General features: G+C 45.0%; 1 protein-coding gene across 2 annotated transcripts in view; it reads left to right on the forward strand.

Annotated features, from left to right (window-relative positions):
* The window catches only part of LOC123757397 (kynurenine/alpha-aminoadipate aminotransferase, mitochondrial), a 246,314-nt gene that overhangs the window by 143,667 nt on the left and 78,602 nt on the right, over nucleotides 1-24,045 (forward strand). For both annotated transcript variants that reach the window (XR_011229092.1, XM_069326949.1), the window contains exon 4: nucleotides 10,230-10,419. Coding sequence is in view for 1 of the 2 variants with exons in the window: in XM_069326949.1 (XP_069183050.1) it covers nucleotides 10,230-10,419 (190 nt within the window). In the remaining variant the exon portion in view is untranslated. The remainder of the gene's footprint in view (nucleotides 1-10,229; nucleotides 10,420-24,045) is intronic.

The following is a 24,045-nucleotide window of genomic DNA, read 5'->3' on the forward strand; positions in this document are numbered from 1 at the left end:
ACACCACACACTACCTCTACCACACCACACACTACCTATACCACTCCAACACCACACACCACCACTACCACACTACACCACAAACTACCACATTACACCACAAACTACGACTACCACACCAACACCATACACTACTACACCAGACACTACCAGTACCACACCAACAGCACACACTACCACACTACACAACACACTACCTATACCACCAACACCACTCAATACCACTACCTCACCAATACCACACACGACCTCTATCACACAAACACCACACACTACCTCTACCATACTACACCACACACTACCTCTACCACACCAACACCACACACTACCACTACCACAGCAACTCCACACACTATCACTACCATACCTACACGACACTCGACCTCTACCACACCAACACCACACACACTACCTCACCAACACCACACACTACATCTATCACACAAACACCACACATTACCTCTACCATACTACACCACACACTACCTCTACCACACCAACACCACACAATACCTCTACTACACCAACACCACACACTACCTCATCCACATCAACACAACACACTACCTCTACCACACCAACACAACACACTACCACACACACTTCCTCTCCCACGCTACTCCACATTCTAACTCTACGACACTACACCACACACTACAACTACCACACTACACCACACACTACGTCTACTACACTACAACACACGCTACCACTACCTCACCAACACTACACACTACCACTACCACCCCACACACTGCAGGCGATGAGTCACAATAACGTGGCTAAATTATGTTGACCACACCACACACTAGAAGGTGAAGGGACGACGACGTTTCGGTCCGTCCTGGACCATTCTCAAGTCGATTGTGATGAAGTAGAAGCAGGCAATAAATAGGCAAGAGCGGTGAGGAGCAAAATAAGATGTAGGGGGATAGTAGTAGGAGTAAGAACTGAAGAGAGCCTATTGGCCCATACGAGGCAGCTCCTATTAAAACCGCCGAATGAGAGGAGATAGTAATAGGAATAAGAAGAGGATAGTAAGGGAACGTAAGAGAAAACAGTGAACAGTAAAAAGAGAGGAGAGAAAGAAAAGGAAAGAGAAAGAAAGATAAATAGAAGGGTAAGCTTATGTTAGGTCACGTTTGTTAGAAAGATTAGAGCATTTGAGTATATACTGTGAAAGGGAAGAGTCCACAGCAACAAAGCCAGGACTCAAGTTCATGTTGGGTACATTGTGTATTAGCGCCGATTCAACAAGACGGCGTCTGTGTAGAGTAACGGCAGTAAAGATTATTTTGGAGGAAGACCAATCAATAGGATGATTGGAATCCCTCACATGACAGAAGAGAGCATTGTTAGTTTCTGCAGACTTATCACTACTCTTGTGTTCTTTAAATCTGTCATTCAGTGTACGGCCAGTTTCGCCAATGTATTGGAGAGGACAAGTCGAACAGGAAATAGAGTAGACACCAGCAGCATTAGAAGCAGGAGGAGCAGTGTGAACTAGATTGCTAAATAGTGTTAGTTTGGCGAAAGGTGAGCTTTATGTCAAGAGGACGAAAGGTATTGGTAAAGGTTTTGAGTTCAGATATGAAGGGAAGGCATAGTACAGTGCTACTAGTGTTGGAAGCAGGTTTAGGATGAAAAATTGCGTTTTGCTTGAGAGTAGGCACAGTTGATGAAATGCAAAGGGTAACCAAGGCGAAAGATTGATTTGTAGATAAAGGCAATTTCAGAATCAAGAAACCGAGGGTCGCTGAGGCGTAGAGCCCGGAGGAAGAGAGAGAGACGAGGACACTTTTCTTAACAGGAGGAGGATGTTGGAAAAGAAGTTAATGTACATGCCACTATGCATGGGTTTGCAGTAGACAGAGAAAGAGAACCCGGACACAGAGCTGTGAACGTGAACGTCAAGAAAAGGAAGGAGGGAATTAGATTCCCACTCAACTTTGAAATGGATGGAAGGAGTCCCCCAACAGTTTCCTCATACTTGCAAACAATCAGCCTTCGCTCCACCAATATCACAGGGAAATATATTCTCCTTCCTCCCAGGAGATCAGCATAGTACAACCACCCCTGACGACTGCTGAAGCTCAAGTGAGGTCACGACGTCCTTCTAGCGCCACTTCGTGTCTCCAAAGTACCTACATCTCTTTTCATGTCACTTATTTAAATGCTCTTCCTCTGCTCATATTTGTTAATTATGCACTGACGTTTATTATATTTAATAAATATATATATATATATATATATATATATATATATATATATATATATATATATATATATATATATATATATATATATATATATATTATTAAATATGACCGAAAAAGTAAGATTAATAATTCTAACACGAATTTTCTCAATCTTAAGTACATTTCTTTTCACTGTTGGAGGTAAATCAAAAATCAATTCTCCAAAATTCATTTTTATTTCTAGTCTGACGCGACACGAGCGCGATTCGTAAAACTTATTACATTTTCAAAGACTTTAGTTCACAAATACACAACTGAATAGAACTTACGCATCTCCGATTTTATATCTACATTTGAGTGAGGTGGAAGGGGTGATGTGGCATTAACACAAGACAGAACAAGAGGTGGCATTAATAGGGTATTAATTTCATCAACACAAGACAGAACAAGAGGTGGTATTAATAGGGTATTAATTTCATCAACACAAGACAGAACACGAAACAATGGGTATTGAATAGAAGTGATTGTAGAAAGCCTATTGGTCCATATTTCTTGATGCTTCTATATTGGAGCGGAGTCTAGAGGTGGGTAGAATATAGTTGTGCAATAATTGGCTGTTGATTGCTGGTGTTGACTTCTTGATGTGTAGTGCCTCGCAAACGTCAAGCCGCCTGCTATCGCTGTATCTATCGATGATTTCTGTGTTGTTTACTAGGATTTCTCTGGCTATGGTTTGGTTGTGGGAAGAGATTATATGTTCCTTAATGGAGCCTTGTTGCTTATGCATCGTTAAACGCCTAGAAAGAGATGTTGTTGTCTTGCCTATATACTGGGTTTTTTGGAGCTTACAGTCCCCAAGAGGGCATTTAAAGACATAGACGACGTTAGTCTCTTTTAAAGTGTTTTGTTTTGTGTCTGGAGAGTTTCTCATGAGTAGGCTGGCCGTTTTTCTGGTTTTATAGTAAATCGTCAGTTGTATCCTCTGATTTTTGTCTGTAGGGATAACGTTTCTATTAACAATATCTTTCAGGACCCTTTCCTCCGTTTTATGAGCTGTGGAAAAGAAGTTCCTGTAAAATTGTCTAATAGGGGGTATAGGTGTTGTGTTAGTTGTCTCTTCAGAGGTTGCATGGCTTTTCACTTTCCTTCTTATGATGTCTTCGACGAAACCATTGGAGAAGCCGTTATTGACTAGGACCTGCCTTACCCTGCAGAGTTCTTCGTCGACTTGCTTCCATTCTGAGCTGTGGCTGAGAGCACGGTCGACATATGCGTTAACAACACTCCTCTTGTACCTGTCTGGGCAGTCTCTGTTGGCATTTAGGCACATTCCTATGTTTGTTTCCTTAGTGTAGACTGCAGTGTGGAAACCTCCGCCCTTTTCCATGACTGTTACATCTAGAAAGGGCAGCTTCCCATCCTTTTCCATCTCGTAAGTGAAACGCAGCACGGAACTCTGCTCAAATGCCTCCTTCAGCTCCTGCAGATGTCCGACATCAGGTACCTGTGTAAAAATGTCGTCAACATACCTGCAGTATATGGCCGGTTTCAAGTTCATGTCGACTAAGACTTTTTGCTCGATGGTACCCATGTAGAAGTTTGCAAACAGTCACCTAGGGGAGAACCCATGGCGACCCCATCTACTTGCTTATACATGTGCCCATCCGGGCTCAAGAAGGGTGCCTCTTTAGTACAAGCTTGGAGTAGTTTCCTCAGAATATTTTCTGGTATGTCAAGAGGAGTACAGGCTGGATCACGATACACTCTGTCGGCTATCATTCCGATTGTCTCGTCCACAGGTACGTTGGTCAACAGCGATTCTACGTCCAACGAGGCTCTTATCCCTGTGGCCCGTGTGCCCCGCAGTAAGTCAACAAATTCCTTTGGAGACTTCAGGCTGAAGGCGCAAGGAACATAAGGAGTCAGCAGGCCGTTGAGTCGCTTTGCCAGTCTGTACGTGGGTGTGGGTATCTGGCTAATGATTGGCCGAAGTGGGTTTCCAGGCTTGTGTGTCTTGACATTTCCATACGCATATCCAGGTTTATATTCCCCAATGATCTTTGGCAGGTGGAGTCCGGATTTCTTGGCGTTCACAGTTTCGATCAGTTTGTTGACTTTTGCTTTTAATTCAGCTGTAGTGTCCTTCATTACCCTTTGGAACTTAGTTTGGTCAGAGAGTATGATGTTCATTTTCGCCAGATATTCGTCTTTTTTAAGAATGACATATATTGGCGACTTGTCACCTCTCCTGACAACTATCTCCTTGTTCTCACGAAGGCTTTTAGCTGCTGCTTTAAGCTCGGGGGACAGTATGGTGCTTCTGTAATTGCCTCGATTCTTTCCTCCTTCTGCAATAAGTTCTGCTTGTAAGGTATCTTTGGTAGTGACCTTCTTTTGTGTCTCGAGGTCGAATATGTCGTCCAACAGAATTTCCAACTCTACTTTCCGGGCCATCTCACTCGGTCTGGACATAACATGACAGTTTATGCCCAGATTTAGGAGAGTGACTTGGTCCTCAGTGAGGTTAATTCCTGCAAGGTTCAGGAAGCCATCTCTTGGTCGTGGAATTGCCATAGGTCCTCCATATAATGTTGTTAGTTTCTTGATAATCCTTGTTTCAAATGGCAATTCCACGACCAAGAGATGGCTTCCTGAACCTTGCAGGAATTAACCTCACTGAGGACCAAGTCACTCTCCTAAATCTGGGCATAAACGGTCCTGTTATGTCCAGACCGAGTGAGATGGCCCGGAAAGTAGAGTTGGAAATTCTGTTGGACGACATATTCGACCTCGAGACACAAAAGAAGGTCACTACCAAAGATACCTTACAAGCAGAACTTATTGCAGAAGGAGGAAAGAATCGAGGCAATTACAGAAGCACCATACTGTCCCCCGAGCTTAAAGCGGCAGCTAAAAGCCTTCGTGAGAACAAGGAGATAGTTGTCAGGAGAGGTGACAAGTCGCCAATATATGTCATTCTTAAAAAAGACGAATATCTGGCGAAAATGAACATCATACTCTCTGACCAAACTAAGTTCCAAAGGGTAATGAAGGACACTACAGCTGAATTAAAAGCAAAAGTCAACAAACTGATCGAAACTGTGAACACCAAGAAATCCGGACTCCACCTGCCAAAGATCATTGGGGAATATAAACCTGGATATGCGTATGGAAATGTCAAGACACACAAGCCTGGAAACCCACTTCGGCCAATCATTAGCCAGATACCCACACCCACGTACAGACAGGCGAAGCGACTCAACGGCCTGCTGACTCCTTATGTTCCTTGCGCCTTCAGCCTGAAGTCTCCAAAGGAATTTGTTGACTTACTGCGGGGCACACGGGCCACAGGGATAAGAGCCTCGTTGGACGTATAATCGCTGTTTACCAACGTACCTGTGGACGAGACAATCGGAATGATAGCCGACAGAGTGTATCGTGATCCAGCCTGTACTCCTCTTGACATACCAAAAAATATTCTGAGGAAACTACTCCAAGCTTGTACTAAAGAGGCACCCTTCTTGAGCCCGGATGGGCACATGTATAAGCAAGTAGATGGGGCCGCCATGGGTTCTCCCCTAGGTGTCCTGTTTGCAAACTTCTACATGGGTACCATCGAGCAAAAAGTCTTAGTCGACATGAACTTGAAACCGGCCATATACTGCAGGTATGTTGACGACATTTTTACACAGGTACCTGATGTCAGACATCTGCAGGAGCTGAAGGAGGCATTTGAGCAGAGTTCCGTGCTGCGTTTCACTTATGAGATGGAAAAGGATGAGAAGCTGCCCTTTCTAGATGTAACAGTCATGGAAAAGGGCGGAGGTTTCCACACTGCAGTCTACACTAAGGAAACGAACATAGGAATGTGCCTAAATGCCAACAGCGACTGCCCAGACAGGTACAAGAGGAGTGTTGTTAACGCATATGTCGACCGTGCTCTCAGCCACAGCTCAGAATGGAAGCAAGTCGACGAAGAACTCTGCAGGGTAAGGCAGGTCCTAGTCAATAACGGCTTCTCCAATGGTTTCGTCGAAGACATCATAAGAAGGAAAGTGAAAAGCCATGCAACCTCTGAAGAGACAACTAACACAACACCTATACCCCCTATTAGACTATTTTACAGGAACTTCTTTTCCACAGCTCATAAAACGGAGGAAAGGGTCCTGAAAGATATTGTTAATAGAAACGTTATCCCTACAGACAAAAATCAGAGGATACAACTGACGATTTACTATAAAACCAGAAAAACGGCCAGCCTACTCATGAGAAACTCTCCAGACACAAAACAGAACGCTTTAAAAGAGACTAACGTCGTCTATGCCTTTAAATGCCCTCTTGGGGACTGTAAGCTCCAAAAAACCCAGTATATAGGCAAGACAACAACATCTCTTTCTAGGCGTTTAACGATGCATAAGCAACAGGGCTCCATTAAGGAACATATAATCTCTTCCCACAACCAAACCATAGCCAGAGAAATCCTAGTAAACAACACAGAAATCATCGATAGATACAGCGATAGCAGGCGGCTTGACGTTTGCGAGGCACTACACATCAAGAAGTCAACACCAGCAATCAACAGCCAATTATTGCACAACTATATTCTACCCACCTCTAGACTCCGCTCCAATATAGAAGCATCAAGAAATATGGACCAATAGGCTTTCTACAATCACTTCTATTCAATACCCATTGTTTCGTGTTCTGTCTTGTGTTGATGAAATTAATACCCTATTAATACCACCTCTTGTTCTGTCTTGTGTTGATGAAATTAATACCCTATTAATGCCACCTCTTGTTCTGTCTTGTGTTAATGCCACATCACCCCTTCCACCTCACTCAAATGTAGATATAAAATCGGAGATGCGTAAGTTCTATTCAGTTGTGTATTTGTGAACTAAAGTCTTTGAAAATGTAATAAGTTTTACGAAACGCGCTCGTGTCGCGTCAGACTAGAAATAAAAATGAATTTTGGAGAATTGATTTTTGATTTACCTCCAACAGTGAAAAGAAATGTACGAAAGATTGAGAAAATTCGTGTTAGAATTATTAATCTTACTTTTTCGGTCATATTTAATAATATATGTCTACAGGAAAGACTGCTACCAAAATATACTAATATATATATATATATATATATATATATATATATATATATATATATATATATATATATATATATTATATATATTTCCTCTGACCTTTCAGTCAGGTCCGGAAGGCAAAATAACACTCATTGGGGTAGACTCGTTCCACCAGGCTACATGGGGTCATAACACGTGACAACCTTGCACTCGCTAGGTCAATGATTACGCGTTTCCCTTCAGAGGAAACTGCCACTTACAGTTACATAGCATCCAGTCACTGTTAGTTGCAAGCAGTCAGAGGTGGTTACCTTGCGGTTACCTTGCAGTGGTTCCGGGAATCAAGGTCCCTGTGGCCAAGTCTCTAACCGGCCTAATATAGGAATGAATCTGAATGGAGAAATGTGGTAAGTGGTCCCTCAGGGGTTCATTTTGGGGCAACCCTTTTGTCATATACATTAATGACATGGTTGTGAATATTACAAACCACATCATCAAATTTGCAGATGACAAACATTTATGGTAAAGTGGGAAGTGATAATGATATTGAAGCTTTACTAAGAGATCTTACATGAACTCTGTTACGGCCATTATGGGACGCAACTGGGTTCTTTGCTGGAGGAACCAAAGTACTAGTATCCGATCCTAAGTCGATAGTGGCTTTCAAGGAGTAGGCTAGGTAATGCAAGTACAAAAATAAGGGGGGAGTTGAGAGTAATACGACACTTCATCCTTTATCAATATATTCACATATTATCACTCTCCCATCACCTTCAATAGAATCATAAACGAAGTATTACTACACTGATATATACACACGTGTCGCTCTCATAGGACACTAAGCGCTCCTCGATGCTCATGCAATGCAGCCTTATCAACTTCCGTGCTTCCTCAACACACAATACCGTCCTCAACCAGTACTGGGAAACACCAACGAGTCTACCCTAGCCATGGGCCAGCCTATCTACAATCTCACTGGGTGCTCCTTGTGAACGCCCACAATCACTCTCCAGCCTGGTGCTGGCAGAGAACATCAGCCTCACGCTGCTGGGCCTCTACACGAACAAATACAAGGGTAGCGAACCCCTGGCAGGAGCTTCTTGCAACTAGCAAGTTACACTCCTCCATAGCACCTCACTATCGGTCGTCTCTTCCTCTAGCCAGTCCCGGGATACGCCGAATTCTGTCACTGCCACTTCACAGGCAGACAGCAGATACTACTCAGTTCCTCTTCAGCGGCGGCTCACTTCTCACGTAAAGCAGAACGAAGTAGAGAGATAATAGGCTGCTCTGAGTAGACTGCTTGTCTCCGTACCACTGCAGTCCTACGTCGCCTCTGTGGATACAGACGTCATCAGTAAACTGGCCAGTACTTGGGACACTAGGAAATACCACTTACGGACTCTGACATTGACATACAACTCATATCCCAAATATCCCAATAGATGGCGCTGATTTTCTAGTCGCCACCTCACCAGAGGTCATCAACAGCGACTCTTCGGGCTGACCAGAGCAGGAATCTAGCGTCTCTTGCAGGTATCATACTGCCACCATCAGATGGCGTCGTCCATTTAGTGGGGTGTTTAGAGAGCAAACTCACAGATGGCGTTGACGTTGCTACTCCATACTCCGACGATGGAGTCGGGTTCGTAACAAACTCCATAAATGGTCAGAAGACTAGCAAATGCTTTTTAATATTGACAAATGCAAGTTGCATGCGGGGCATAACAACCAATGCCACAACTACCAAATCAATGTCATTGCAATATAGCAGATTAATGAAGAAATGGACCTTGGAGCCAAAAGACACCACTCGCTAAAAGTTGCACAACAGGTGGGAGCAGCAGGCAGAAGAGCTAACCAATCTTCGGAATAATCAAACGTGCCTTTGACTTAAGAAAAACAAGTCAGTGATTCAACTGTATAAATCTCTGGTGCACACCCATTTGGATTACTGTGTTCTCCAAACACGGAGAACTTACCTTCAGAAGGACATAGCTGCTCTGGGGAAAGTGTAACACCGGGCAACAAAAATCATTCCAGAGCTAAGTCATCTCCCATATCAGAAACGGTTGAGGGCCACAAGCCTAATAACACTACAAACCAGACATGACAGGGCAGATATCACTGAAACTTTCAAAATTCTGAACAAATTGGAGGATGTTGATCCTGATAATTTCTTCAAAAGGTCAGATGTAACACAAACAAGGAGAAAAGGTTTCAAGCTCAACAAGCCACAATGTAAAACTGAGAACAGGAGATGCTTTTTCACGCACAGGGTAATAAACACAAGGATCCGCCTACCCGCCGAAGCATTAAATGCCAAAACTGTGTTAAAAATCAACCTGGAAAAGATCACCAAGGCAAATGGGGAGACCTTCGACAAGCCGCCGGCTTCCTGTCCTCGTCGAGGCCAATAGTGTTAGTTGCCCACTGGTAAATAAGGTAAATGACCAAACCACTAGCATGCTACGCATGCTAGTGGTTTTGCAAGACTTTACTACTTATCGCCAAAATGTATACTTTCACAACCCATTGTACCTTCTTGTACATAAATAAATAAATAAATAAATACATTTAATGGTTGCAGGCAAACCGAAACAAAACATAGGTTACACCGCACCATCTCTGTGGGACAACTTCCAAACAACACATTGACTCTGAAGAGGGTGGAGGATATGTGGGGAAGAGGGTGAAGTACCTGCTCTCGAATACAAATGCATAGTTGTAATAACTGGACATTTGAAAGTCGAATATCTCAATATCTCATAATCTAAATGATTCCTGGGATTCTCTTAATATATATCATATCTCTGAAACATTTCCATGCAGATAAATATTTTACATGTTCTAAATATTGTATTTATATTTTATAGCAATATTTTTATAGTTTAAGTCTATATGTGCCTTTCATACATGGCAAAATGTTTTGTTTTTACACATGCAGGTATATACCTCTGCTGAAGCAACTCAAAGCTATGACAAAGCAGTTTCACTCTCCACCACAATGGGAAAAATGTGACTTGTTAGTTACAGTTGGGTGTCAGGCAGGCTTGTCTATGGCCTTTGAGATGTTGCTCAACCCTGGGGACTTCATCGTTCTTTCAAACCCCTGTTACCCCGATGTCCTCTGTATGGTAAGTAGACTCTTCCCACTTTACTTTCTCGATAATTCTGTAGTTAGAATGTGCCCTTAATAAGGGTTCTTACTTGGAAGTTGTACGTTGATACTTCAACTATTGACACTTTGGATGCATATTTGTGACATGACCTGTCATGTGTTACTGGTAATATGTTACAGTAAACAGCTCAATTATTAAACTGTGCAAAGTTGTCCTATTTAATTAACAATTCACAGCAATTGTGGTAGCTGCCTAAATCATCAGGAGAGCACCTCCAACACATTTGTTCATTTCTTTCTCATTCTCTTCACTTACCAGTTTACATTGCATTAGTATTATCACACAGGAAATAATTACATTTAGCTGTAATTATTTATATAACTATAACATGGGTGGCCTCACGTTTGTATAGACATTGTTACTAATACATACCTATGGTAGCTGACTGTCAATCATTCAATTAAATTGTAGACTGCAACTATTATTTATTTGAATGCAATTAATTATAGCTACAAGTAATAATAAATAAATGTTTATACATGAACAAATCCACAAGGGCCGTGACGAGGATTCGAACCTGCGTCAGGGAGCATCCCAGACACTGCCTTAATCGACTGAGCTACGACAGGGTTAAAAGGGTTGAAACCGAAGTTCTACTGAACTTACTGGATCCCGTAGCCTCTCCGAGGCACAATGATTTGTTCATTTGATGCATCACGTTAGTGTGATCTCTGTGTGTGATGTTTATACATGTTTTTGTAAATTGTATGTAAAAGTATATACATACAAGATGAGTTGCAAACAGAATGTTGGATTTATAGATAGAGCACACCGTTTTGGGCATATTAAAACAAATACTATTTTAATCCCAAAAGATAAAATTTAGTTTCATTTTATTAATGAGAAGTGCAGTAAACTAAGATCTGAAATTAAACATAAATTTCTTATGCTATTATAAGCTCTGCTACTTGTGGTCTTCATCCCAGGATTATATTGGTAGATAGTGAGATGAGCCACTCGCCAGCAGCCTGAGAATTACTCTATTAATTTATTTGTAGTCAGTGCTTAGGGAAATTTTGTATATATACTTCCTACCAAGAGGCCATTTCAACTGGGGTCAAACAACTCATAGAGTAGGACATACATACATATATGTAACTAAACACACATGTAATTGCCAAAGAAGTAGTCACAGGATAAGAGCTATGATGGTAGTGTGCAGGATGAGAGCTATACTGGTAGTGTGCAGGATGAGAGCTATACTGGTAGTGTGCAGGATGAGAGCTATGATGGTAGTGAACAGGATGAGAGCTATACTGGTAGTGTGCAGGATGAGAGCTATACTGGTAGTGTGCAGGATGAGAGCTATACTGGTAGTGTGCAGGATGAGAGCTATACTGGTAGTGTGCAGGATGAGAGCTATACTGGTAGTGTGCAGGATGAGAGCTATGATGGTAGTGTGCAGGATGAGAGCTATACTGGTAGTGTGCAGGATGAGAGCTATACTGGTAGTGTGCAGGATGAGAGCTATGATGGTAGTGAACAGGATGAGAGCTATACTGGTAGTGTGCAGGATGAGAGCTATACTGGTAGTGTGCAGGATGAGAGCTATACTGGTAGTGTGCAGGATGAGAGCTATGCTGGTGGTGTGCAGGATGAGAGCTATGCTGGTGGTGTGCAGGATGAGAGCTATGCTGGTGGTGTGCAGGATGAGAGCTATGCTGGTGGTGTGCAGGATGAGAGCTATGCTGCTGGTGTGCAGGATGAGAGATATATTGGTAGTGAACAGGATGAGAGCTATGATGGTAGTAAGCAGGATGAGAACTATACTGGTAGTGTGCAGGATGAGAGCTATGCTGGTGGTGTGCAGGATGAGAGCTATGCTGGTGGTGTGCAGGATGACAGCTATGATAGTAGTGTGCAGGATGAGAGCTATGTTGGTGGTGTGCAGGATGAGAGCTATGTTGCTGGTGTGCAGGATGAGAGCTATGTTGGTGGTGTGCAGGATGAGAGCTATGTTGGTGGTGTGCAGGATGAGAGCTATGCTGGTAGTGTGCATGATGAGAGCTATGTTGGTAGTGTGCATGATGAGAGCTATGTTGGTAGTGTGCACGATGAGAACTATGATGGTAGTGTGCATGATGAGAGCTATGTTGGTAGTGTGCAGGATGAGAGCTATGTTGGTAGTGTGCAGGATGAGAGCTATGTTGGTAGTGTGCAGGATGAGAGCTATGTTGGTAGTGTGCAGGATGAGAGCTATGTTGGTAGTGTGCAGGATGAGAGCTATATTGGTAGTGTGCAGGATGAGACCTATGATGGTAGTGTGCAGGATGAGAACTATGTTGGTAGGGTGCAGGATGTGAGCTATGTTGGTGGTGTGCAGGATGAGAGCTATGCTGGTAGTGTGCAGGATGAGAGCTATATTGGTAGTGTGCAGGATGAGACCTATGATGGTAGTGTGCAGGATGAGAACTATGCTGGTAGTGTGCACGATGAGAGCTATGTTGGTAGTGTGCAGGATGAGAGCTATGCTGGTAGTGTGCAGGATGAGAGCTATGATGGTAGTGTGCAGGATGAGAGCTATGTTGGTAGTGTGCAGGATGAGACCTATGATGGTAGTGTGCAGGATGAGAGCTATGCTGGTAGTGTGCAGGATGAGAGCTATGCTGGTAGTGTGCAGGATGAGTGCTATGATGGTAGTGTACAGGATGAGAGCTATGCTGGTAGTGTGCAGGATGAGAGCTATATTGGTAGTGTGCAGGATGAGAACTATGCTGGTAGTGTGCATGATGAGAGCTATGTTGGTAGTGTGCATAATGAGAGCTATGTTGGTAGTGTGCAGGATGAGAGCTATGCTGGAAGTGTGCAGGATGAGAGCTATGATGGTAGTGTGCAAGATGAAAACTATGCTGGTAGTGTGCATGATGAGAGCTTTGTTGGTAGTGTGCATAATGAGAGCTATGTTGGTAGTGTGTAGGATGAGAGCTACGTTGGTAGTGTGCAGGATGAGAGCTATGTTGGAAGTGTGCAGGATGAAAACTATGCTGGTAGTGTGCGAGATGAGAGCTATGTTGGTAGTGTGCAGGATGAGAGCTATGTTGGTAGTGTGCAGGATGAGAGCTATGTTGGTAGTGTGCAGGATGAGAGCTGTGGTGGTAGTGTGCGGGATGAGAGCTATGTTAGAAGTGAATAGGGTGAGAGCTATGCTGGAAGGGTGCAGGATGAGAGCTATGTTTGTAGTGAACAGGATGAGAGCTATGTTGGCAGTGAACAGGATGAGAGCTATGTTGGTAGTTTGCAGGATGAGAGCTATGCTGGTAGTGTGCAGGATGAGAGCTATGCTGGTAGTGTGCAGGATGAGAGCTATGCTGGAAGTGTGCAGGATGAAAGCTTTGGTGGTAATGTGCAGGATGAGAGCTATGTTAGTAGTGTGCAGGATGAGAGCTATGTTGGTGGTGTGCAGGATGAGAGCTATGCTGGTAGTGTGCATGATGAGAGCTATGTTGGTAGTGTGCATGATGAGAGCTATGTTGGTAGTGTGCACGATGAGAACTATGATGGTAGTGTGCATGATGAGAGCTATGTTGGTAGTGTGCAGGATGAGAGCTATGTTGGTAGTGTGCAGGATGAGAGCTATGTTGGTAGTGTGCAGGATGAGAGCTATGTTGGTAGTGTGCAGGATGAGAGCTATGTTGGTAGTGTGCAGGATGAGAGCTATATTGGTAGTGTGCAGGATGAGACCTATGATGGTAGTGTGCAGGATGAGAACTATGTTGGTAGGGTGCAGGATGTGAGCTATGTTGGTGGTGTGCAGGATGAGAGCTATGCTGGTAGTGTGCAGGATGAGAGCTATATTGGTAGTGTGCAGGATGAGACCTATGATGGTAGTGTGCAGGATGAGAACTATGCTGGTAGTGTGCACGATGAGAGCTATGTTGGTAGTGTGCAGGATGAGAGCTATGCTGGTAGTGTGCAGGATGAGAGCTATGATGGTAGTGTGCAGGATGAGAGCTATGTTGGTAGTGTGCAGGATGAGACCTATGATGGTAGTGTGCAGGATGAGAGCTATGCTGGTAGTGTGCAGGATGAGAGCTATGCTGGTAGTGTGCAGGATGAGTGCTATGATGGTAGTGTACAGGATGAGAGCTATGCTGGTAGTGTGCAGGATGAGAGCTATATTGGTAGTGTGCAGGATGAGAACTATGCTGGTAGTGTGCATGATGAGAGCTATGTTGGTAGTGTGCATAATGAGAGCTATGTTGGTAGTGTGCAGGATGAGAGCTATGCTGGAAGTGTGCAGGATGAGAGCTATGATGGTAGTGTGCAAGATGAAAACTATGCTGGTAGTGTGCATGATGAGAGCTTTGTTGGTAGTGTGCATAATGAGAGCTATGTTGGTAGTGTGTAGGATGAGAGCTACGTTGGTAGTGTGCAGGATGAGAGCTATGTTGGAAGTGTGCAGGATGAAAACTATGCTGGTAGTGTGCGAGATGAGAGCTATGTTGGTAGTGTGCAGGATGAGAGCTATGTTGGTAGTGTGCAGGATGAGAGCTATGTTGGTAGTGTGCAGGATGAGAGCTGTGGTGGTAGTGTGCGGGATGAGAGCTATGTTAGAAGTGAATAGGGTGAGAGCTATGCTGGAAGGGTGCAGGATGAGAGCTATGTTTGTAGTGAACAGGATGAGAGCTATGTTGGCAGTGAACAGGATGAGAGCTATGTTGGTAGTTTGCAGGATGAGAGCTATGCTGGTAGTGTGCAGGATGAGAGCTATGCTGGTAGTGTGCAGGATGAGAGCTATGCTGGAAGTGTGCAGGATGAAAGCTTTGGTGGTAATGTGCAGGATGAGAGCTATGTTAGTAGTGTGCAGGATGAGAGCTGTGGTGGTAGTGGGCAGGATGAGAGCTATGATGGTAGTGTGCAGGATGAGAGCAATGCTAGTGGTGTGCAGGATGAGAGCTATGTTGGTAGTGAACAGGATGAGAGCTATGTTGGTAGTGAACAGGATGAGGGCTATGTTCGTAGTGTGCACGATGAGAGGTATGTTGGTAGTGTGCAGGATGAGAGCTATGTTGGTAGTGTGCAGGATGAGAGCTATGTTGGTAGTGGGCAGGATGAGAGCTATGATGGTAGAGTGCAGAACGAGACCTATGTTGGTACTGTGCAGGATGAGAGCTATGTTGGTAGTGTGCAGGATGAGAGCTATGCTGGTAGTGTGCAGGATGTGAGCTATGCTGGTAGTGTGCAGGATGTGAGCTATGCTAGTGGCGTGCAGGATGAGAGCTCTATTGGTAGTGTGCAGGATGAGAGCTGTGGTGGTAGAGTGCAGGATGAGAGCTATGTTGGTAGTGAACAGGATGAGAGCTATGTTGGTAGTGTGAAGGATGAGAGCTATGCTGGACGTGTGCATGATGAAAGCTTTGGTGGTAATGTGCAGGATGAGAGCTATGTTGGTAGTGTGCAGGATGAGAGCTATGTTGGTAGTGAACAGGATGAGAGCTATGTTGGTAGTGTGCAGGATGAGAGCTATGCTGGTAGTGTGCAGGATGAGAGCTATGCTGGTAGTGTGCAGGATGTGAGCTATGCTAGTGGCGTGCAGGATGAGAGCTCTATTGGTAGTGTGCAGGATGAGAGCTGTGGTGGTAGAGTGCAGGATGAGAGCTATGTTGGTAGTGAACAGGATGAGAGCTATGTTGGTAGTGTGAAGGATGAGAGCTATGCTGGTAGTGTGCAGAATGAAAGCTATGCTGGAAGTGTGCAGGATGAAAGCTTTGGTGGTAATGTGCAGGATGAGAGCTATGTTGGTAGTGTGCAGGATGAGAGCTATATTGGTAGTGTGCAAGATGAGAGCTATGTTGGTAGTGTGCAGGATGAGAGTTGTGGTGGTAGTGTGCAGGATGAGAGCTATGTTAGTAGTGTGCAGGATGAGAGCTATGTTAGTAGTGTGCAGGATGAGAGCTATGTTGGTAGTGCGCAGGATGAGAGCTATGTAGGTAGTGTGCAGGATGAGAACTATGATGGTAGCGTGCAGGATGAGAGCTATGCTGGTAGTGTGCATGATGAGAGCAATGTTGGTAGTGTGCAGGATGAGAGCTATGTTGGTAGAGTGCTGGATGAGAGCTGTGGTGGTAGTGTGCAGGATGAGAGCTATATTGGTAGTGTGCAGTATGAGAGCTATGTTGGTAGTGAACAGGATGAGAGGTATGTTGGTAGTGTTCTGGATGAAAGCTGTGGTGGTAGTGTGCAAGATGAGAGCTATGCTAGTTGTGTGCAGGATGAGAGCTATGTTGGTAGTGTGCAGGATGAAAGCTATGTTGGTAGTGTGCACGATGAGAGCTATGTTGGTAGTGTGCACGATGAGAGCTATGTTGGTAGTGTGCAGGATGCGAGTTATGCCGGTAGTGTGCAGGATGTGAGCTATGCTGGTGGTGTCCAGGATGAGAGCAATATTGGTATTGTGTAGGATGAGAGCTGTGGTGGTAGTGTCCAAGATGAGAGCTATGTTGGAAGTGAACAGGGTGAGCTATTCTGGAACTGTGCAGGATGAGAGCTATGTTGGTAGTGTGCAGGATGAGAGCTATGATGGTAGTGTGCAGGATGAGAGCTATGCTAGGGGTGTGCAGGATGAGAGCTATGTTGGTAGTGAACAGGATGAAATCTATGTTGGTAGTGTGCAGGATGAGAGCTATGTTGGTAGTGTGCAGGATGAGAACTATGCTGGAAGTGTTCAGGATGAAAGCTTTAGTGGTAGTGTGCAGGATGAGAGCTATATTGGTAGTGTGCAGGATGAGAGTTATATTGGTAGTGTGCGGGATGCGAGCTGTGGTGGTAGTGTGCAGGATGAGAGCTGTGGTGGTAGTGTGCAGGATGTCACCTATGTTGGTAGTGTGCAGGATGTGACCTATGTTGGTAGTGTGCAGGATGAGAGCTGTAGTGGTAGTGTGCAGGATGACACCTTTGCTGGTAGTGTGCAGGATGAAAGTTATGCTGGTAGTGTGGAGGATGAGAGCTATGTTGGTAGTGTGCAGGATGAGAGTTATGCTTTGAGTGTGCAAGATGAGAGCTATGTTGGTAATGTGCAGGATGAATGGTATGCTGAAAGTGTGGAAGATGAGAGCTGTGCTGGTGAAGTTCAGGATGAGAGTTATGCTGGTAGGATGCAGGATGAGAGCTATGGTCGTAGTGTGCAGGGTAAGAGCTTTGCTGGTAGTTTGAAGGATGAGAGCTATGCTGGTAGGGTGCAGTATGAGAGCTATGATGGTAGTGTGCAGGATGAGAGCTATGTTTGTAGTGAACAGGATGAGAGCTATGTTGGTAGTGTGCAGGAAGAAAGCTATGCTAGCGGTGTGCAGGATGAGATCTATGTTGGTAGTGTGCAGGATGAGAGCTATGTTGGTAGTGAACAGGCTGAGAGCTATATTGGTAGTGTGCAGGATGAGAGCTATGCTGGTAGTGTGCAGGATGAGAGCTATGCTGGTAGTGTGCAGGATGAGAGATATGCTGGAAGTGTGCAGGATGAGAGCTTTGGTGGTATTTTGCAGGATGAGAGCTATGTTGGTAGTGTGCAGGATGAGAGCTATATTGGTAGTGTGCGGGATGCGAGCTATGCTGGTAGTATGCAGGATGAGTTATGTTGGTAGTGTGCAGGATGAGTTATGTTGGTAGTGTGCAGGATGAGAGCTACGCTGGTGTTGTGCAGGATGAGAGCTATGTCCTGGTAGTGTCCTGAATGATACCTATGCAGGTAGTTTGCAGGATGACACCTATGCTGGTAGTGTGCAGGATGAAAGTTATGCTGGTAGTGTGGAGGATGAGAGCTATGCTGGTAGTGTGCAGGATGAAAGTTATGCTAGTAGTGTGGAGGATGAGAGCTATGTTGGTAGTGTGCAGGATGAAAGCTGTTGTGGTAGTGTGCAGGATGAGAGCTATGTTGGTAGTGTGCAGGATGAAAGCTGTTGTGGTAGTGTGCAGGATGAGATCTATGTTGGTAGTGTGCAGGATGAGAGCTGTGGTGGTAGTGTGCAGAATGAAAGTTATGCTAGTTGTGTGGAGGATGAGAGCTATGTTGGTAGTATGCAGGATGAGAGCTATTGTGGTAGTGTGCAGGATGAGAGCTATGTTAGTAGTGTGCAGGATGAAAGCTATGTTTGTAGTGTGCAGGATGAGAGCTATGTTGGTAGTGTGGAGGATGAGAGCTATGTTGGTAGTGTGTAGGATGAGAGCTATGTTGGTAGTGTGCAGGATGAGAGCTATGTTGGTAGTGTGTAGGATGAGAGCTATGTTGGTAGTGTGTAGGATGAGAGCTATGTTGGTAGTGAGCAGGATGAGAGCTATGTTGGTAGTGTGCAGGATGAGAGCTATGTTGGTAATGTGCAGGATGAGAGCTATGTAGGTAGTGTGCAGGATGAGAACTATGATGGGAACGAGCAGGATGAGAGCTATGTTGGTAGTGTGCAGGATGAGAGTTATGTTGGTAGTGTGCAGGATGAGAGCTATGATGGTATTTTGCAGGATGAGAGCTATGTTGGTAGTGTGCAGGATGAGAGCTATGCTGGTAGTGTGCAGGATGAAAGCTGTGGGGGTAGTGTGCAGGATGAGAGCTATGATAATAGTGTGCAGGATGAGAGCTATGTTGGTAGTGAACAGGATGCGAGCTATGTTGGTAGTTTGCACGATGAGAGCTATGGTGGTAGTGTGCAGGATGAGAGCTATGTTGGTAGTGTGCAGGATGAGAGCTATGCTGGTAGTGTGCAGGATGTGAGGTTTGCTGGTGACGTCCAGGATGAGAGCTATATTTGTAGTGAACAGGATTAGAGCTATTCTGGTAGTGTGCAGTATGAGAGCTATGTTGGTAGTGTGCAGGATGAGAGCTATGTTGGTAGTGAACAGGATGAGAGCTATGTTGGTAGTGTGCAGGATGAGAGCTATGTTGGTAGTGTGCAGGATGAGAGCTATGTTGGTAGTGAACAGGATGAGAGCTATGTTGGTAGTGTGCAGGATGAGAGCTGTGGGGGTAGTGTGCAGGATGAGAGCTATGATGGTATAGTGCGGGATGAGAGCTATGCTAGTGGTGTGCAGGATGAGAGCTATGTTGGTAGTGTCCAGGATGAGAGCTATGTTGGTAGTGAACAGGATGAGAGCTCAGCTTGTAGTGTGCAGGATGAGAGCTCTGTTGGTAGTGTGCAGGATGAGAGCTGTGCTGGTAGTGTGCAGGATGAGAGCTATGTTGGTAGTTTGCAGGATGAGAGCTATGTTGGTAGTGTTCAGAATAAGAGCAATGTTGTTAGTGTGCAGGATGAGAGCTCTGCTTGTAGTGTGCAGGATGAAAGCTCTGTTGGTAGTGTGCAGGATGAGAGCTGTGCTGGTAGTGTGCAGGATGAGAGCTGTGCTGGTAGAGTGCAGGATGAGAGCTGTGCTGGTAGTGTGCAGGATGAGAACTATACTTGAAGTGTGGAGGATGAGAGCTATGTTGGTAGAGTGCAGGATGAGAGTTATGCTGGTAGGATGCAGGATGAGAGCTATGGTCGTAGTGTGCAGGATGAGAGCTATGCTGATAGTGTGCAATATGAGTGGTATGCTGGTAGTGTGCAGGATGAGAGGTATGCTAGTAGTTTGCAGGATGAGAGCTATGTTGGTAGTGTGCAGGATGAGAGTTATGCTGGTAGTGTGCAGAATGAAGGCTATGTTGGTGGTGTGTATGATGAGAGCTATGTTGGTAGTGTGCAGGATGAGAGCTATGATGGTAGTGTGCAGGATGAGAGCTATGTTGGTAGTATGCAGGATGAGAGCTGTTGTGGTAGTGTGCAGGATGAGATCTATGTTAGTAGTGTGCAGGATGAAAGCTATGTTTGTAGTGTGCAGGATGAGAGCTATGTTGGTAGTGTGTAGGATGAGAGCTATGTTGGTAGTGTGCAGGATGAGAGCTTTGTTGGTAGTGTGCAGGATGAGAGCTATGTTGGTAGTGTGCAGGATGAGAGCTATGTTGGTAGTGAACAGGATGAGAGCTATGTTGGTAGTATGCAGGATGAGAGCTGTTGTGGTAGTGTGCAGGATGAGATCTATGTTAGTAGTGTGCAGGATGAAAGCTATGTTTGTAGTGTGCAGGATGAGAGCTATGTTGGTAGTGTGCAGGATGAGAGCTATGTTGGTAGTGTGTAGGATGAGAGCTATGTTGGTAGTGTGCAGGATGAGAGCTATGTTGGTAGTGTGCAGAATGAGAGCTATGTAGGTAGTGTGCAGGATGAGAACTATGATGGTAACGAGCAGGATGAGAGCTATGTTGGTAGTGTGCAAGATGAGAGCTATGTTGGTAGTGTGCAGGATGAGAGCTATGATGGTAGTGTGCAGGATGAGAGCTATGTTGGTAGTGTGCAGGATGAGAGCTATGCTGGTAGTGTGCAGGATGAAAGCTGTGGGGGTAGTGTGCAGGATGAGAGCTATGCTCGTAATGTGCAGGATGTGAGGTTTGCTGGTGACGTCCAGGATGAGAGCTATATTTGTAGTGAACAGGATTAGAGCTATTCTGGTAGTGTGCAGGATGAGAGCTATGTTGGTAGTGAACAGGATGAGAGCTATGTTGGTAGTGTGCAGGATGAGAGCTGTGGGGGTAGTGTGCAGGATGAGAGCTATGATGGTAGAGTGCAGGATGAGAGCTATGCTAGTGGTGTGCAGGATGAGAGCTATGTTGGTAGTGTCCAGGATGAGAGGTATGTTGGTAGTGAACAGGATGAGAGCTCTGCTTGTAGTGTGCAGGATGAGAGCTATGTTGGTAGTGTGCAGGATGAGAGCTATGTTCGTAGTGTGCAGGATGAGATGTATGTTGGTAGTGTGCAGGATGAGAGGTATGTTGTTAGTGTGCAGGATGAGAGCTCTGCTTGCAGTGTGCGGGATGAGAGCTATGTTGGTAGTGTGCAGAATGAGAGCTATGTTGGTAGTATGCAGAATGAGAGCTATGCTGGTAGTGTGCAGGATGAGAGTTATGCTGGTAGTATGCAGAATGAGAGCTATGTTGGTAGTGTGCAGAATGAGAGCTATGCTGGTAGTATGCAGAATGAGAGCTATGCTGGTAGTATGCAGGATGAGAGTTATGCTGGTAGTGTGCAGGATGAGACTTATGCTGGTAGTGTGTCATGAAACTGGGTCTATTTTCTTGTTGTGTATGGTGTTTCTGACTAGGGTCAATAACCCTCTTTGTCGTCCCTGTTTATACGGAATAGTATAGTGCTGAGTGCTACTTGCCCCGCTCCTGTGCCAGGTAAGTTACGGGCTCACCATAGCCCGTGCTATTTGCCCCGCTCCTGTGCCAGGTAAGTTACGGGCTCACCATAGCCCGTGCTATTTGCCCCACTCCTGTGCCAGGTAAGTTACGGGCTCACCATAGCCCGTGCTACTTGCCCCGCTCCTGTGCCAGGTAAGTTACGGGCTCACCATAGCCCGTGCTACTTGCCCCGCTCCTGTGCCAGGTAAGTTACGGGCTCACCATAGCCCGTGCTACTTGCCCCGCTCCTGTGCCAGGTAAGTTAGGGGCTCACCATAACCCGTGCTTCTTGCCCCGCTCCTGTGCCAGGTAAGTTACGGGCTCACCATAGCCCGTGCTACTTGCCCCGCTCCTGTGCCAGGTAAGTTACGGCCTCACCATAGCCCGTGCTACTTGCCCCACTCCTGTGCCAGGTAAGTTACGGGCTCACCATAGCCCGTGCTACTTGCCCCGCTCCTGTGCCAGGTAAGTTACGGGCTCACCATAGCTCGTGCTACTTGCCCCACTCCTGTGCCAGGTGAGTTCCGGCCTCACCATAGCTCGTGCTACTTGCCCCACTCCTGTGCCAGGTAAGTTACGGCCTCACCATAGCTCGTGCTACTTGCCCCACTCCTGTGCCAGGTAAGTTACGGCCTCACCATAGCCAGTGCTACTTGCCCCGCTCCTGTGCCAGGTAAGTTACGGGCTCACCATAGCCCGTGCTACTTGCCCCGCTCCTATGCCAGGTAAGTTACGGGCTCACCATAGCTCGTGCTACTTGGAACGTTTTGTTCCCAGTGTCTGAATCTTAAGCAACAACAACAACCTCGCTCCTGTCACGCTCGACTTTATAATGGTCCACAAAAATGCCTAGACATCATCAGCTGGGAAGTAGTGAAAATAAACAATAATCAAACCAAGGCAACGGCCATTAAAATGAGAACTCAAAATATCAGACTCGCAATACAAGGACACGAAATTGAGTGGGTTACCTCATTTCAATACCTTGGAGTCATAATAGACAGACAGTTGAAATTCATTCAAGAAATTAAAAGTATTTCAATATTAAAAGTATCAACACAAGACAGAACACGAAACAATAGTTATAAGTTGGATAAGTTTAGATTTAGGAAAGACCTGGGTAAATACTGGCTTGGTAACAGGGTTGGTGATTTGTGGAAGCAATTACCGCGTAACGTGGTAGAGGTGGGGTTCCTTGATTTTTTTATTGTTTCAAAAGTGGATTGGACATGTATATGAATGGAATTGGGTGGTTACAAATAGGAGCTGCCTCGTACGGGCCAATAGCCCCCCCCCCCCCTTCCCCTGCAGTTACCTTTATTCTTTTGTTCTTATGTTCTTAAATTTAATATCTTCGGCAACGTTGTGAAGCTAGAAACTCAGCTTTGCGCTCCATGACCAGTCTTAGAGAGGGTGCATCTCTACCAGTACTCAAAATGTACTACGTTCAAGCAGTTAGGTCACTCATTGACTATGCTGCTCCTGTTCTTACATCCCTCAGTGATAACCAATGGGAGAAACTGGAAGTGTCCTCAAAATGATGCCCCTTCCCCCTCAGAACAATGCAGGGAGCACCTATATGGACGTGTCGAGAGAATCTAAGAATGGAAACCAACTTACCAGCCTTAGAAAACAGGATCAAAGGATCAAACAAAGAATAGCCACCATAACAGCAAACTTGTTGGAACCACCGCCAGACTGTCACTCAAGATAGCATGCACAGATCTCTTCACAGAAACCTTCAATACAGAACAAGTGCATGGACGGATAACCTGGTCAAGATTCTAGAGAAAGTGGACTTGAAATGCACCATTAAAAACAAAGGGGAAGATAGACCACATCAACACCTTCGGCAACCTCCTCTATGGGAAGAATCGAGTCTAAAGATAATTATTGAAGGACTACCAGTTTAAAAAATCAGCATGTGACTCGCAGAGGCTCAAAGCAGTCAAAGAACAACAAATGGAAACCATCTCAAGACGTACAACCATTCACATCGTCACAGATGGATCAGTTGATCAAGAAAGAGGTTCTGCTGGGGCAGCAGTTTACACTAACAACCATGAAGCTTACTGGAGCATGAATAGTGGGTGCTCAACATTGCTAACAGAATTATATGCTCTGAAGGAGGCCATAAATTTTACAATTGAGAATAATTTACATAATGTCATCATTCATACCGACTCTAAATCTTCGCTCCAGGCATTGTTATCCAGTCAGCACAGAGATTATATACAACTCATAACAGAAATCCTACATATAGGAAAAAGAAGCACACAATGTAGGGCTGTCAGTCACCTAAATTGGATACCAAGTCACATTGGCATAAATGGTAAGACTTACTAGCAAAAACTGCTACTGCTCTACCTGTTGTAAAGGTTAAAATA

The sequence above is a fragment of the Procambarus clarkii genome, chromosome 19, assembly GCF_040958095.1.
Source record: "Procambarus clarkii isolate CNS0578487 chromosome 19, FALCON_Pclarkii_2.0, whole genome shotgun sequence".
Lineage (NCBI taxonomy): Eukaryota > Metazoa > Arthropoda > Malacostraca > Decapoda > Cambaridae > Procambarus > Procambarus clarkii.